Source organism: Phragmites australis, chromosome 13 (genome assembly GCF_958298935.1).
Source record: "Phragmites australis chromosome 13, lpPhrAust1.1, whole genome shotgun sequence".
Classification (NCBI taxonomy): Eukaryota; Viridiplantae; Streptophyta; class Magnoliopsida; order Poales; family Poaceae; genus Phragmites; species Phragmites australis.
This window is the reverse complement of record NC_084933.1, coordinates 2,905,946-2,923,633: the sequence shown is the minus strand read 5'-3', so window position 1 is coordinate 2,923,633 and position 17,688 is coordinate 2,905,946. Positions and strand designations below refer to the sequence as shown.

The window sequence follows — 17,688 nt, the reverse complement described above, 5'->3', positions numbered from 1 at the left end:
TCCAAAGCTGAAACAAACAGACAGCTTTTGGTTATAGCTTTTTAAAATCTGCTGGTTGGATTGTGGGAATCTGAGAAGCTGGTTTTTCTCAGCTTTTGATAGATTATGAAAGTCCATTTTACTAAATTGTCCATAAATTTTTTTTGAATCTACAACCTAAAAGTTTTTCATAATCCAACTTTTTACAATCCAGCTTTTCACAATCCAGCTTCTATAAACTGCTTTTCAGAATCTCTAGCTGAAACAAACAGGCCCTTAGTTGACCAGTCTATCCAGTGTACCTTCTAACCAAATATTTCAAAAACTAGATATCCCATTTAAAAATATCTCTCCAATTAAACACATCCATACCAGACAACATGAAGAGCAGCTGGGTAGCAGTAAAAGCATGAGAGATTTTGTGAGCGCAATTGATGAGTACCCAAGATTGATACGGACACAGGGGATTTCCTCGTGACATTATTACATATGCGTAGGTACAACAGACGATGCATATCTCTATGGTCACTGGACACTGGTCACATCGCAACAAAGCTTGGCATGTGAACACATCATCCATTGATAGGTTGATGCTGCTCTCTCTCTCTCTCTCTCTTCTCTCTCTCCTGTAAAAAAAATTCTGTCACACCACATCCTTTCCCACACCACATCCTTTCCGATCCGATAGGTCAAGTTAGTTTCCAGAGTTTTAAAAAAACAAGGGGAAACAGTGTTGAAGGAATAATAAATAGATCATAAATAAATTAAAAACAGAACTAAACAAGTTGTTTTTTTAAAGTTGTACTACCGAGATAGAGTACTGTACTAGACAACAACAGTTTTGAGAGGGGAAAAATACAAAAACCCCAAAAGTCATTTGGATTTTGATTTTCTCCCTCAAAAAAAGTTGTTTCGTTAAAAAAACCCTCCAAAAATTTAGCTTTGTTAAAAAACCTCTAAAAATTCAAAAAAAAATCAAAAAAACTAGAGATAATTCTAAGACTTTCTGTGATTTTTTTTTCAAAAATAATATTCTTTGCATCATATTTCATAGAGAGTAAGTTTAGAAAAAAAAGAAAAACGTGCAGCTAATTTATGAACTCATGTTATTTTAACTTTGTCATGTCTACTATTATTTTTCCTACACAAATCATTGTTTAAGTAAACTAATAAAAGCGATTTCACTAATTTTGGGGTGTTATGGATTAATTATGAATTAATCTATCTGCAACACATCTACTCAATCCTGCACGTTATAATAACTATTTCAAGATTTCATGTATTTTTAGAAGATAGAGGATCATGTAAGAAGACTAAAAAAATTAGTTTCATGATTTTTGGATTAGTAAATAATTAACTATGCATTTAACTCGAATTAATAAATGAGCTGCACATTTTTTTTTTCAAACTTACTCTCCATAAAATATGATCCAAATGATATTATTTTTGAAAAAGAAATTTCACAGAAAGTCTTAAAATCGTCTCTAGTTTTTTAGAATTTTTTGTGATTTTTTAAATTTGTTTTGAATTTTTAGGTGTTTTTGCAACAAAGCCGTACCTTTCAGAGGTTTTTTTTAACAAAACAACTTCTAAGGAAAAGTCAAAATTCAAATGATTTTTGATGGGTTTTTTTGCATTTTTTCCTTTTGAGAAAAAGAGATGCGATGGATGTGCATCACCCAAACATTGGCACACTAATCTGATGGCATTGTTAAGATGAAAGGACATATGTAGGACTCGGAAGTAAAATTCAGACATAGGTTGGTGAAAAAGTAGCCACTATGTTAGAAACTATCAAAGGAGACATATTATTAGTGACGACTTCTCAGTATGTATCAGTAATGTACTATTAGTGATGGGTCCAGTGACGACCCGTCACTAATGTTTGGCTCGGGCCAGGATGCAGTCATGACCCGTCACTAAAGATATTAGTGACGGATCACATTAAAGTCTGTCACTAATAATTCAGTCATTAGTGATGGGTATATAGGGCACACATCACTAAATGTAGCCTACTCATTAGTGACGAGTCGTTATGGTACCTGTCACTAATATTAAAGTAATTAGTGACGAGTGTCCTTATCATCCGTTACTAATTTCTTAGCCGACCACAACTATCTGCTCGACCAATCTTATCCACCCATTTCTCTGTCTCGACTACTCTCATCTCCGCTCACGTCCACTCGCCTCCTCCTCCTCCTGCCGCCGCCGTTCGTACCTCACCGCCGACGCTGCCGCCATCCTTCCCCCTCCACCATAGCTTGACGTACGCCGTTGCCCCCCTCTACCCGCTAGGGTTAGGGCGATGAATCAAGGTAGTGGCGGGGGTCGTTGCCGTCACTGTGGCGGACTTGGATGGATCCCGACAACTCCTCCATCGGCTCGTGCACTAGGCGTACACTACCCTCCAGGCATTCCCCCACTGATGTTTCCCTACCAGCCACGATTGAGACCGATCATAGTAACCTCTTTTCTTTTTCTCCCTCATTGTTAGGCTCAAAGTAACACTAATTAGGATACAACAATTTAATTGAGTTTATAGTATGTTAGGCTCAATTCATATCATCCTGTCATGTAGGTGTTGAAATTGATCGTATGGCTCAAAGAGGTAATTCCTGCTATAGGTGGTAATATACCTTTGGTGCAATCCACTCTAGATGGAAGGAATTTTGTGAAGCTATCTATCTCTTTTGACATACCTTCAATGGGAGAAAGTAGTGGGGATATCACTATTAGGGCATGTGGCAATGCATCACCGATTTTGTTGCATTCCAAAAAACCGTCGTTGAAGGGTGCCTGAAAGTGCTTGAGAAGCATGGGTTGTTTTTTGCCTGACTACAACTATTTTTGAATAAAAACGCTTGAGAGCTAAGAGGATTTGGCTTCGATCAGTGAGAGGCTTGCTCGGTTCAATGAATATGATATGGTACAATAATATGTAATCCGGTTGTTTTGATATACATGACTGTTAGCGTGTATTCTTTTCATAATTTTATTTTCTTTGCTTATAGGATATTTTTGGTGACACCTTTGCGGCAATTAGCTTTCATGCTATCTTAGATCAAGCCATGGAGCATCTTGGGTTAAACTTTTATGGACCTGGAGTGGACTTCACTGCTGAAGGCAACTACAAGGTTGATATAAGATTTCATTTAAGTGGAAATGAATCAGCTAATAAGATATTATTTACTGTCTATGGCAAAGCATCTGGTTGTCCATGTGAAGCAAAAGAGAGTGCACTAATTCATGCGCTAATGTATGTCGATGAAGTACTAGGATACAATATTCTAGATTTCATCTATGTTAAATATCAGAGGTTACATGCTCCGGTAAATACTCAAGTGTAATGATGTATGGATATTTAGATAAGTACGTAATGTATGCATAACTATATTGTATGACTGACTTGAGTTAAATTCAAGTTTCTGGATGTATATTTGTGTTCTTGAAGTACTCCCTGTTCTGTTATGTTGAATGAGATCTGTTGAAGTACTCTCTGTTTGCATGCATGCCTTTGATCCGAAATTCGATCTCTTCTTGTAGAAGTTCTTAGTGACGGGTCTTAGTTTTCAGCCGTCATTAATGTTAAATCATTAGTAACAGGTGTCTGTAGCCTTGGAGGTTCACTGCCGAGGCCACTCATTACTGATGGGTTGTGATGAGACTAGTCACTAATGGCACACTCATTAGTTACGGGTGTCCTTATCACTCGCTACAAATGAGTGATGTTTACTGTTATTTCCTTCACCAAGCACCACGACTAGACAGTGTCTGTCCGCCACGGCAGCTCGGCAAAGGGGCAATTTTTTTGGCGATTCTGTTGAGGCCAAATCAAATGTCAGTGATTTGAAGTTGATGTCTGTCCCTGGCCTTTGAAGGTTTGCCTCCTCCCTCTCCTCCTCCTCTTGCTTATATATGCATGGTGGATTCTAGGGTTTGAGATGAAATCAACAATTTTTCTTCTTCTCCCAGATCTTGATATATGTGGATTGTCCACCTTAGTGTACATGCATGCGTAGCCTACGTCTCCCTCTCGGGAGTGTTTGATTATAAATATGACCTGGCAACTCGTCATATTTATAAGAAGATGCTCTTGAATTGTCCACGTACTTTGGATAATTTGAGGATATATGACCTGAGTAGTAGGTTTCTGTGATCTTGTATGGTTCTAGAGAGAATTTCGGTGGCGTCTCCCTATTATTCTTTGGATACACACTCTGTCGGCTCGTTGTCGAGATGTGTATTTGGAGAACAGCGGGGAGGTGTCGCCGAAATTTTCTCCAGAACCGTACAAGAGCATGGAAACCTACTCGGGCCACATATCCTCGAATGGGATTAGGACCTATCTTTGCCCATTAGAAATTAGCTAAGATCCTTCGCCATAGATAACATGTATCATACTTGGATGTTAATTGTTGGCTTGAATATCACTAGAACACACGTACACACTTAATTTAGTTAAATTGAGTTAGAATTTTTATACTTATTCTACTTTCTCTGTCGTTTCTATTTAGAGTTAATATTTTTTTCAATTTGTAGATGGTGGACCAAAGTTGGATATACCTTGATTGCCATACTTGTAATGAGTACATAAGTGGGGTGAAGTCTTTCTTGATTGTTGCGGTGGCGGATATGAAAAGTCAGGGTAAAACGGCAATGTGGTGTCCATGCTGTGATTGCAAGAATGAGAAGAAGTTCCCAAAACCTAACAATTTATACGATCACTTGTTAAGGCGTGGATTCAAAGAGAGATATTACGTTTGGAACAAACATGGCGAGGAAGGCCTTAACAAAGGGGAAATGGATCAGGTCCTCCCGAACGGCGGTACGGATCAAGGATTCTATCTCAGGGATGCAGACATATTAGGATTCAATGATGACTACGTGGATTTCGTGGAGAATGTGGACCAAATGGCGCGTGATGCTGAAAGGCACGGCGAGTATAGTGATGGTGAGTTTGCCAAATTGAGGGAACTCGTATGAGACTCGAAGACACCATTTTATCCTAGCTGTAACGAGAAATACACGCTGTTGTTTACAGTGCTTACGCTTTTGCAATTGAAGGCAACCCATCATTGGTCTGATAGGAGTTTCAAAGCATTGTTGCATCTGCTAAAGGTCATGCTACCAGAGGGGAATAAGGTGCCCAAGACCGTCTACGACGCGAAGAAGATAATTTGTCCTTTGGGATTGGGTAGAAAAATACATGCATGTAAGGAGGATTGTGTCCTTTTTTGTTGAGAGTATGCAGACCTGGATCAATGTCCTATTTGTGAAACCCATTGATAGAAGCGTAAAAATGACAGTGGCGATGTGGAGGAAGGCAGCAAGAGAAAAGGGCCTCTTAGAAAGGTGATGTGGTATTTCCCTATAATTCCCCAGTTGAAACGTTTGTTCCAGAACAAAAAGGAGTCCTAATTGTTGCGGTGGCACAAGGAGGGTCGTAAAAACGATGCAATGATACGGCAGCCCGCAAATTCAGCTCAGTGGTGAACCATTGATTCCACATTTGGGTGGTTCGCTGAAAAATTAAGAAATATTAGATTTGCTATGAGCATAGATGGCATGAATCCATTCGGTAATATGAGTACCTCACATAGCACCTGGCCAATTGTACTGTCTATCTACAACCTTGCACCTTGGCATTGATAAGGTTAAGGATATCAATGTTGTCCTTGGCAAGCGAAAACGATACTCCACGAGTGATGAAAATGGAATGTGGAATAAGAAATCAATTCTCTGGGAGCTTGATTATTGGAAATACTTAGACGTTCGTCACTGTATTGACCTCATGCACATAGAGAAAAATATATGCGATAGTCTCCTCGGTACAATGCTCAACATGAAGGGGAAAACCAAAGATCATGAAAACACACGAGCTGACCTTGAAGAAATGGGCTTAAGGCCGGAGCTTCATGTCAAGGATACGGATAAAGGGAAATTCCTACCCCTATCTTGCATCACCCTATCCAAGAAGGAGAAAAAAGAATGTTGCGAGTTCTTGCACGGTGTGAAAGTTCCTCTGGTTACTCATCCAATATTAGAAGACTTGTTTCGGTGAAAGAGCTGAAAATGGTTGCCAGCATGAAAACTCATTATTGCCATGTGATGTTGACGTAAATGATTGCGGTTGGAATTAGAAACATGTTGCCAATTGGTGTTAGAGAGGCTATCATGAGCCTATGCTTTTTTTTCAATGCAATTGATCAGAAGGTACTCGATCCGGAAGCGCTTGGCGAGCTACAAAAAAGACACTTCGAGACTCTATGTCTTCTCGAGATGTATTTCGTACCATCCTTTTTCGATATTATGGTCCATCTCATAGCTCTCCTTGTGAATGATATTTATTTTCTTGGCCCTGTGTTCTTGCATCAGATGTATCCATATGAGAGATTCATGGGCGTTCTCAAGTCGTACATAAAGAATCGAGCTTTACTTGAGGGGTGCATCTCGCAGGGTTACTCTACAGAGGAGGTAGTGGAGTGGTGCGTTAATTACACGGACCATAACCCAATTGGTGTGCCTCATTCTTGCCACAAGGGTAGAATCGCAGGGCAAGGAATTCTGGGGAAACATGCAATTACTCCTGAGCTGAAGGCATACGACCAAGCTCATTTCCTCATGTTGCAACAAATGAGCGAAGTGTCCCCATATATCGACGAGCACAAGCAGTTGCTTCTTCAGGAGAATCCAGGGTGGACCGAAGCTTGGCTTGTGAAGCAACATATGCAAAGGTTCAACACTTAGTTTCGAGATCGAATCAATCAATCGAGTACTCCTACAAGTGATTTGATCAGAAAACTAGCAGCATGCCCTATATACACAATTACAACATATCAAGAGTACGATATAAATGGTTACACATTTTACACGGTTGCCCAAGATCAGAAAAGCACATACCAGAATACCAGAATAGCGGTGTCCATATAGATGCTTATGATAACAACATGCACAGGAACACATACTATGGTCAGATAGAGGCCATATGGGAACTGGATTACCTTGGATTCAAGGTACCCCTGCTTTGGTGCTGTTGGGTACATGGGACAAAGGGCGTTACGAAAGACAAGTACGAATTCACTAGCGTAAATCTCAAACTTGTTGGATAAGGACGAACCTTTCATACTCACTAAACAGGTTGCCAAGGTGTTTTATGTGACTGACACGACAAATAAGAAACTTCACGTGGTTCTCTTCGGGAAAAGATGGATCGTCAGAGTTGAAAACGTGGTTGATGAAGACGAGTACAATCAATTTGATGAAATCCCCCTTTTTGCTACTACAATCATGCCACAGGTTGCATAGAACGAGAAGACTCCATACCTACGTTCCGGCCATAACGAAGGGATCCATATCAAGAAAGCACGAAAACGACGAGTACATGAATCAATGTAACCTCAAATTAATTTTTAATATTTGTAATATTCAGTTAAGTCTGAATTTCAATGTAACCTCAAATTTGTAATATTCAGTTAAGTCTGAATTTCAATGTAACCTCAAATTTGTAATATTTGTGATATTTAGTTAAGTTTGAATTTTAATGTAACCTCAAATTTGTTATATGTTTGCAGGAGGAGAAGGCTGCCAAATCCTGACTTTGCTTCAGGATGTAGCCAGTATACAGGTAACTCCCTTAGAGGGATGAGGTTATTAGTGATGAGTGATAAGGTCACACGTCAATAAAGAGGTCATTAGCGATGGGTGAATTTACCACCCGTCACTAATTAACAAGCCCCAATGACGTGATGGCAAATCATTAGTGATGGGTGGTAAATTCACCCGTCATTGTTATCCGAACATTAGTGACGGGTGGTAAGTTCACCCGTCACTAATGGTATGATTATAAATAGCAGGCCCAGGAACCCTACCCTCCAACTTTGCCTAAGTCCTCCCACGCCCGCCACCCATTGCTCCGATTTACACATCCTCTTCGACGCCGCCTCACCCCCGCCCTGCTCCTCTAATCCAGTGACGTCTATGGCCGCCAACGACAAGGACCTGGCATCGTCATCCTTGGTGCCAGCCCCCGACGATGACTACATCGATTGGGACCTGTTGATGGTGGAGGCGGAGGAGGATGATGGAAAGGAGAAAGCGATTGACAACGACGAGGCGATCGCTCGTGCTGTCCATGAGGTGGAACTCATCAGCGCAGCCGAGGAAACGGCGGAGGCCATCGTCACTGACGAGGCCATCGCACACCTCTTGGCGGAGGAGGTGGAGATGGGTGGCGACTCCGACACCAACGACGACGAGGAGGAGGAGCAGGAGGAGGATGACGAGATGGGCGGCGACTCTGACACCAACGACGAGGAGGAGGAGTTGGAGATGGGCGGTGACTTCGACATGACCGGTGAGGAGGAGGAGGAGGATGAGGAGATGTGCGACTCTGACATGACCGATGAGGAGGAGGAGATGGCCATCGCCGATGGCGATTCAGATGACAACACTGATGAATCATAGTTCATTACTTACCTAGGTTTATGGTGGTAATCCGAATTTAGCAATTTGGATTTAACACCCTTCTTTTGTAGTCCGGATGGGTGTTTTTTTTGTGTAATTCGGACCTACTTTTGTAGTGATGAACTTACTTATCATCAAATTTGTAATATGTTAAGTCTCAATTTCAATGTATCTGGATGTCCCTACAATATGATTATGTAATTTGTGGTTGCATATCTTCAAATGAATGGTGATTATGGCATGAATGTATCTGGATGTGTCTTATTTGCAGGAGAAGACGGCTGCCAAATCCTGACTTCGCTTCAGGATGCAGCCAGTATACAGGTAAAACTCTTTGAGTGATGAGCACATTAGTGATAGGTGATAAGGTCACGCGTTAGTAAAGAGGTTATTATTGACGGGTTAATTTATCACCCATCACTAATTAACAAGTCCCAGTGACGGGGTGGCAAATCCACCCGTCACTGTGACCCGATCATTAGTGACGGGTGGTAAGTTCACCTTTCACTGTGATCCGAACATTAGTGACGGTTGATAAATTTACCTGTCACTATTGATATGTTTATAAATAGCAAGCTCAGGAACCCTAGCCTCCAATTTTGCCTAAGTCCTGCCGCGCCCACTGCCCATTCCTCCTCGCCTCCTTCTCCCGGTCGTCCCTGAGGCCTCCGCCGTATCCTTACCGTCCCCATCCCTCTCCCCGACGCCGTCTTCCCCTGCGACCTCGTCCCCAACTACCCCAATGTTGAGGAGCCCACACCGTCATCGCCTCCTCCCAAACGAGCACCCCGACGCCGAGGAGCCCGCACCACCGTGCTCTACGCCGCCATCGTCCTCATCCGTCGAGGTAGGACTCCCGTCGTCCCCTCCTCACCGACGCCTGCCGCCATCGTCCTCACCGAGTGTAAGTCCAAGTCCACCAACTTGTGTGGTTAGCAAAAATATTGGAGCTCCAGGACCCTTTGGAAGTGCTGGAGAATGCAAATGCAGGTGGCTATACTTTATCCAAAAGGGTTCCTATTGTTGTATAAATCTACTTCAGAAAACTGCTGCAGTCTAAACACAAAAGGAATTGAAATTTAAATTGATTACTACTACTATTTGCTACTGTTTCAGTTAAGCTATTGTTTGCTACTATTTCAGTTAAGTTTAAATTTCAGTTAAGCTACTGTTTGCTTGTCCTTCTTTCATCTCTACCTGTTTTAGAGCATACCTGTTTGCATGAATGTTATTTGGTCAGAAGTTATGCATATGCTTAAATGTAGTTCTAAGCAGCCAAACCAATATGATCAATTCATATACTTCCAGTAGTAATCATATATGCTTCTTTTAGTCCTATTTATCTATATGCAAGTTCTAGTCATTTTATTCAAGTTTATATGTATGCATATTGCTTTGGTGATGACATTTAGGAAATAAAAACTAAATTTGTAAGAAAATCCCAAAAATAAATTTAGTTTGCGTAACCTATTACGTCGTCTCCCGCTCGGGAGTGTTTGATTATAGATATGACTTGGCAACTCGTCATATTTATAAGAAGATGCTCCCAAATTGTCTACGTACTTTGGACAGTTCGAGGATATGTGGCCCGAGTAATAGGTTTCTGTGCTCTTGTATGGTTCTAGAGAGAGTTTCGGTGGTGTCTCCCTGCTGTTCTCTAGATACACAACCTCTCAGCTCGTTGTCGAGACGTGTATTTGGAGAATAGTGAGGAGGTGCTGCCGAAATTTTCTCCAGAACCGTACAAGAACATGGAAACCTACTCGGGCCACATATCCTCGAATGAGATTATGACCTATCTTTGCCTATTAGAAATTAGCTAGGATCATTTGCTTTAGATTAAAAATACATCATATTTTCATAAATTTGTATAAAAGTGAATATAGTTACTAAGACTTATACAATTTATACAATTGTATCTGCGTATTCGTATCTACTAGATGTCTACCAACGAGTTGTCGGGATCCTCTGACAAAGCACAAGCTCCCTGTCAGACGTTTGCGCAACCAGGTCTTAGTGGAGCAACAGTACGAAAGCCAAGGGCACAAGCAAAGTGGTCGACTGAAAAGATTACCGTCACGGAAATCAGTGATGACGGCGTGCCTACAGAGAAGAAGGCCCTGCAGATGTTATGGAATCTCATAGGCCTTAATGATCGAGAGAGGGTGCCATTGGCCTTTCCGAAGTTCGATGACCTCACTGTGGATCAAAAGAACGCATTGTTCAATGATGGTGTCAATACGTTTATGGAGTTCCTGGTGAACATGAAGGTGAAGGCTTGTAGGGCTGCTATGAAAATGATCACTAAACTTTGGAGAAACCACAAGAGCAAGCTTGTGAACGAGTATATGGCAAAAGAGTTGGAGCCCTTCAACAAGTACCCATATATTAAAAGAGAGGATTGAGAAGCTTTTGTGGCGTTGAAGAGCTCTGAGACGTTCCAAAATGATAGTTTAGCAAAGAAGCAGCTTGAAGCAAAGAACAAGCAGAATCACAACCTGGGCACAGGCGCGTACGTGGGGAAAAGGGATAAATGGCAGGCAGAGAATGCAAAGTTAGCAAACGAAGGTCGCGAGAATCCTTGGTTACAATTCCCGGGACGATCGTAATCATATTTGCGCGCGAGGGGTATGCTATCAGATAGTGGAGAAATCACCTTCAAATCTAGCAAAACTAAGTCAGTTGCTCAAAAGGTGAAAGAAATAGCTACCCACTCCTCCAAAGGTTCATTCACCGGGGTCAGGGAACATGACGTGCTCTCCACTGCGCTGGAAAATCCTGAGCACCCAGGTCGCATTCAAGGCGTGTCCAGTTCCTAGGGCTGGAAGTTAGGCTTCCCCGAACACGTTGAGATTTATAAGAAGAGGAAGAGGTCGGTCCCAATAGATGTGGAAGCATTGACCTAGTCAATCAGAGAGATAATTTATCAAGACGTCCTGCAAAGGTTTGCGGCACAGGGAGTCGTAATTCCTAGCGCACTAACGGGTGGTAGCTCCATTGCTGGACACAAGAGTAGTCAAGCCTCCAGGGAGGTTGAATAACCTGCCTTTTCTCCATCTGTGGAGCCTGATACCATAGACCTTCTCGATGGGCCCACGCCGTGCTCGCTGGTCATAAGACCTGGAGGCTACTATATTGAGGTTGTAAAGGGCCAGGTGCATCCAAATATCTAGGTGTTACATATGGTCCCGATACGTCCTGGCTATGCCGTGGTCTTCGTGGATTTTGTACATGCAAATGCCATGGACACAGATTTGCCTGTCCCCTCCCCCCGCCAATGATGAGATACAAAAGCTAAGTCAAGCTCGTCTTCAAAGGATCCAATGGAAGAGGGGGGACATCGTGGTGCACACGGAACCATATAGGATCGATCCTCATGGATGTTTAAGTTCCCTACCCCAACCTCAGCCTCGAGATGTGCTAGTTGTGTCACCTTTGGTCACTCCGCCATCTACAGTTAAACAACCTGAGGGCAGCCCAAAGAAGAAGAAGAATCCTTTGCCCACTTCGCCATCTACAGTTAAGCAACTTGAGGGCAACCCAGAGAAGAAGAAGAAGTCCAGGCTAGGGTCCAAGAAGTAGTTGTTGAAGAAATCCAAGTCATATGGTAAGGACTCATTCGCAGAGAAGTGCCGGATAGGGGAAGCTTGGACTACGACAAACCCAAAATTCAAGCATGGGAAGCCCTTGCTGCCGGCAGATCCACTTCGGCGGGCGGGACAAACTTGTGTTGAGTTGCATAATTTCTACCTACAAGGCTGTAGAGAGAAGAAGATTTCCGTTGTCTTATATTACCAAAATCGTCACTTCTTGACTAGGGACGGCTACTTTCTCGTGGGCATCAACGATTTATACGGCCTCTTCAACCTCGATGGCCTGGACGTGGGGTTATTGCGATGCTTTACATTGTAAGCCCTTTCAAACTAGACGTTCGTTAATTATTACCACTAAATTCTCCAATCTAACTAATTTCTTATCTGTAGACACTTGATATAAGAAACGAGGAAGAAAGAACGCTTCAGATTCCTTGACCCCCAAAATATGTCGATTTCTATGATGCAACAACAAAGGCAATTTGTTGTGGAATATGTGGCTAGCGTAATGAGCCACTTTTCGAAGAGGGACTACCTGATGGCCGCCCACAACACGGGTGGCCATTGGATCTTACTGGTCATTGCCCCCAAGTGAAACTTGGTTTGGTACCTCGATTCATCAAGGCCAGTGGTGGGACCTAACGGCGAACTGGGACAACATGACTATACTGTCGTCAAACAAATCCTCGACGAGTAAGCTCTTCATGACTTAGGTTACATATTGAACTTTTCAAATTTACACCAAATATTGACTATTAGATCCCTCTTCGTATGTAGGGCTTTCGACATGTATATACGCTGTGATCCAAAGTACGATCCGAAGGAGCCCCGCACACTGACACATAAGACCGCCTTCACGGTAACTGCCAGCAGACATATTTGCAAATACTCTACTACTACATTTTTTTCCTTTCGAATTGACAATTTTTTCCCTCTTCAGTGTCACCAACAACCACCGGGCAACTCCTGCGGATTCTATGTTGCGCGTCATGCAGCTATTCATGGCAGCAAAGGATATGAAATCCCGAGATGTAAGCTAATTGCATAGTATTTTCATTGTTGCTTTTATTCATTACAAATATCTAATGATAAAATGATTTTGCTCACGCTAATTGCATACTTTTTTCATAACTACTTTCATTAAGCAGAAATTCAGCATACCGGATGGCAACATCGAGGAGTCTACACTCTCTAACATTCGAGCACGGATCGCCTCGTTCTTAATGACCAAAGTAATCTCTTCGAAAGACGAGTTCTATTGTAGGGAGGCAGTGCTCTGACTTATGTAATTTGTGGTTGCACTTTCGACTTATGTAATTTGTAACTATCTTGATGTGGACTTGCGCCGTTGTACGTTTTGAGGACTTTTGATTATGTAATTTGTGGTTGCATATCTTGTGACTTTGTCCCTATAATGTGGGTCGTATTTGAATGTCCCTACACTGTGATTATGTAATTTGTGGTTATGTTCGTATCTGGATGTGTCTTATTTGGAGGAGAAGACGGTTGCCAAATCCTGACATTGCTTCAGGATGCAGCCAGGAAACAGGTAAATCCCTTCGGGGGATGAAAACATTAGTGACGGGTAGTAAATTCACCCGTCACTAATGACTCATAACTAGTGACGGGTGGTAACACCCCGTCGCTGATGACTCGGTCACCAGTGACGGGTTGTAGCTACCCGTCACTGGTTCTGGATAATTAGTGACGGGTGGTAAATATACCCGTCACTAATGACAGAGTCTCAGAGACGGGTTGAAAATCTATCCGTCACTAATGAATCGGCCACCAGTGACGGGTTATGGTTAAAACCCGTCACTAATTACCGAGTAGCAGAGACGGATTGAAAAACTACATGTCATTGGTGATCGATTATTAGTGACGAGTGTATCATACACCCGTCACTAATAACGGTCACAGTGATAGGCAACAAGCCTTCTCAAGCCATAGAAGAAGTATTTTAGTGACGAGTCTCAATTATAATCCGTCACTAATGACTGTTATTAGTGACAAGTCATAACTCATCACTAATATTTTATTATTAGTGACGTAATAAAAATGACGAATACGGTAACACATGCATGTGCCGAACCCTACACGACGGCAGCGCATGCAGGCTCGCAGGCGCTTGCAGGTTGCCAACATAGGCGAAATGCAAGACCGCATGCATTTGTTAATTAAGTTCCAACGGAGTTCTTATGCTCAAGTTAAAAGTGGTGCTTAATTACCAGACTTATCTCTCATCAGGTACATGCGTGCGTACGTACTTACACTTTCCTTTCTTTTTGTTCTCTCCGTTAATCTGTGCAGCGACGGCGGGAGAAGATGAAGTGGCGGGAAAGGGAGTACTCGAACCTGTTGATTTGCCAGTAAGCTAGTGAGCTTGGTCGTTAGCTGATCACCACTCCAGCGAACCAACTTAATCATACTGTTGGTAGTGCGTGCGTGCATGCATGCAAGTCCAAAGCGTTGTTCATTCAACTCCCGGCCGACCTGTCGCGACCAACAATTAGCTACGTACGTACCTTGTCATCAACTTTGCCTGGCCTCACCTTTGCTGCATTTCCTTGTCATCAACATAGGAATTGTAATTTTTTTTGGGGGGGGGGGGGGGGGGGATTCTTACATGTAATGTAGGAACCTCGTAGAACTTTTGTAGGAATTTCACAGAGAAAAAACAATTCAATCCAAATAGGATTTCACATAAAAACTTTTTGACCATGTCATAAAAAATCCTATCGGGCGTGCTCATTATTTTATTAATTGTGTATAGCCTAATAGTCATGACGTATGTAACTAATGAAACCCGAAGTTATAGGCCTATGTGGCGAAATGTATATCGCTTTGAGTAGCTCAGATAGGAAACTATACCCAGGGTTTACAAAATCGTTTGGGGAACGGAAATCGTTACACAATGAATTTCCAAAATTCGCTAATACTGAAAAATGCTCAAAATTTAGTGAGAATTTGATCAAATTCATTCGGTTAAATTTGTAAATCGGAGACAAAAACCAACCAAGTCGACCATTTGGTAACCGCTCGAATCCAACCGAAAACCGGTCGAATTACACTAAAAACTAACCAAATTTTTTGAATTAGCCACATTTTGAACGAATTTATCAAAAACCGGTCGAATTTACCAATTAACCGAGTGCATTTCCTGAGTTGCAGTGAAGTTCAAAATAAAAAAGCTCAACCTTGTAAAATCAATAACTAATTCATTTGAACTTCAAATCAAGTGAAACAAATTTTGTTGGTTTCCTTGTAACATGACCTACATGATAAAAGTATTTATACTCATAAAAAGTTGAATATTTTCTGTGAGAAAATGTATTTTCTAAACCTAGTTAAATGCATAGTTAATTCTTTGCTAATCCAAAAATCATGAAACCAATTTTTTTAGTCTTATTACATGATCCTATGTCTTTTAAAAATACATGAACTCATGAAATAGTTATTGTAACATGCATGATCGTGTAAATGTATTGCAACTAGATTAATTCATAACTAACCCATCACACCTCCAAAATTAGTGAAACCACTTTTATTAGTTTAATTATACTATAATTTATGTAGAAAAAATAACGGTAGACATGAAAAAGTTAATTACAGTGTTGTTTCTTAACATGTTCACTTTATGCTTGTGAACTTTGTACAAATCATGGAGAAATTAATAAAACTCTAAATGAAGTGAAACCAATTTTAAAGATCCTCTTAAGATACACCATACACAAAAAATATTTGTTTGCATCTTAAGCTTTTCCTTAACATGATGGGCCAAATCATCCTGTTCATACGACCATTTTAGTATTTTTCTTTTTTTTTTTCAAACTTTCTCTCTATGAAATATGATGCAAACGACATTATTTGAAAACTTTTTTCACAGAAGATCTTAGAATTATCTCTAGTATTTTTATTTTTTATTTTTAAATTTAAATTTGAAGACCGGTCGAATTCAAAATGTGGTGCAGATCGATTTGACCGGTTTTCATGAATATCAAGTGGTTTTCAACGGTTTAGTGAACCCTGACTATACCATGCGTCAACAGTTGACCTCTTAAACCTAAGCAGGTCGAAAAATGTGAGGATGAATTCACTTACTTTCAAAGATTTTTTTGACAATGTCCTATAGAAAGAGTAGTTTTTATTAGAGTCATGTAGTAAAATCTCTCTTTACGTTTTACAAGCTTTTAGCCCCACTTTTTCAATAATTCTGTTAATTACATATTTTGTCGTACTTAAATATAAACCCTAAATATAGGAAATTACATGGCCACATGAAGACTTTGCTAAAGGGAGCAAAGACAATATATTGGACATGATATGATCATCTATGTTTTGTTGGATAGCGCGATCTAATTTTTTGTTTAGTAGCATGAATAGAGTGATTCAATTTCTTGTTTGGTTGTACTGATAGAATTTGGATGGAGTTAGCCAAAATTTTATGGGACCTACTTATCATATATTTAGTTTTTTTTATCAAATATAATCATATGAGATTTTGTATTGTTGATTTAATTGTAATGAATACAATGTTACAATTAAATTGCAAATATGATAAATAGTTTAGGAGATAATATCATTTAAAACGTGCTAACACAAAAATATGTTTACTCTAATTAATCGGAATATATCATATTAGTAGAGATAAAGCTCATTCAGAATATAAATAACTTCATTCAACCTATTTTATGAGATGAGTTCATCCAACATCTAAGAAAAATATTCCCCTTAGCTGACCAGCCTATCCAGTGTACTTCTAACCAAATATTTCAAAAACTAAATATCCCATTCAAAAATATCTCTCCAATTAAACACATCCATACAAGACAACATGAAGAGCAGCTAGGTAGCAGTAAAAACATGAGAGATTTTGTGAGCGCAATTGATGTGTACCCAAGATTGATATATATGGACACAGGGGATTTCCTCGTGACATTATTACATATGCGTAGGTACAACAGACGATGCATATCTCTATGGTCACTGGACAAAGCTTGGCATGTGAACACATCTTCCATTGACCGGTTGATGCTGCTATCTCTCTCTTCTCTCTCCTGTAAAAAAATTCTATCACACACCACATCCTTTCCGATCCGATAGGTCAAGTTAGTTTCCAGAGTTTCTAAAAAACAAGGGGGAAACAGTGTTGAAGAGATAAGAAATAGATTAAAAAATAGAACTAAACAAGTACTCTACCTCCGTTTGTTTCTGTAAAGTTGTACTACCGAGATAGAGTACTGTACTAGACAACAACAGTTTTGAGAAGAAGAGATGCGATGAATGTGCATCACCCAAACATTGGCACACTAATCACTAATCTGATGGCATTGTTAAGATGAAGGGACATATGTAGGACTCGGAAGTAAAATTCAGACACAGGTTGGTGCAAAAAGCAGCCATGCATATTCAGGCGGCGAATGTGACCGACTCGTGAGGCAGCCAAATGAACCAAGTGGCTGACGGCTGTGCGTGCAAACGTGGTCTACGTGCCGGCCCCCTCACATCGAAAAAAACTACCATGCATGTACCGAACCCTACACGACGGCAGGGCATGCAGGTTGCCAACATACGCGAAATGCAAGACCGCATGCATTTGTAAATTAAGTTCCAACGGAGTTCTTATGCTCCAACGTGACAAGTTAAAAGTGGT

At 40.9% G+C, this 17,688-nt stretch overlaps 1 protein-coding gene across 1 annotated transcript; it reads left to right on the top strand.

Moving 5' to 3' along the window:
- Window positions 1-7,956: 7,956 nt before the first annotated feature.
- LOC133888380 (uncharacterized) lies at window positions 7,957-8,442 on the top strand. The gene has a single exon (XM_062328599.1). It carries the CDS (start codon window positions 7,957-7,959, stop codon window positions 8,440-8,442), a length of 486 nt encoding a protein of 161 aa, XP_062184583.1.
- The last annotated feature ends 9,246 nt before the right edge of the window (window positions 8,443-17,688 follow it).

Bases quoted from the DNA above. Each gene is read 5' to 3' on its own strand.
- LOC133888380 (XM_062328599.1), top strand. From the start codon at position 7,957: ATGGCCGCCAACGACAAGGACCTGGCATCGTCATCCTTGGTGCCAGCC.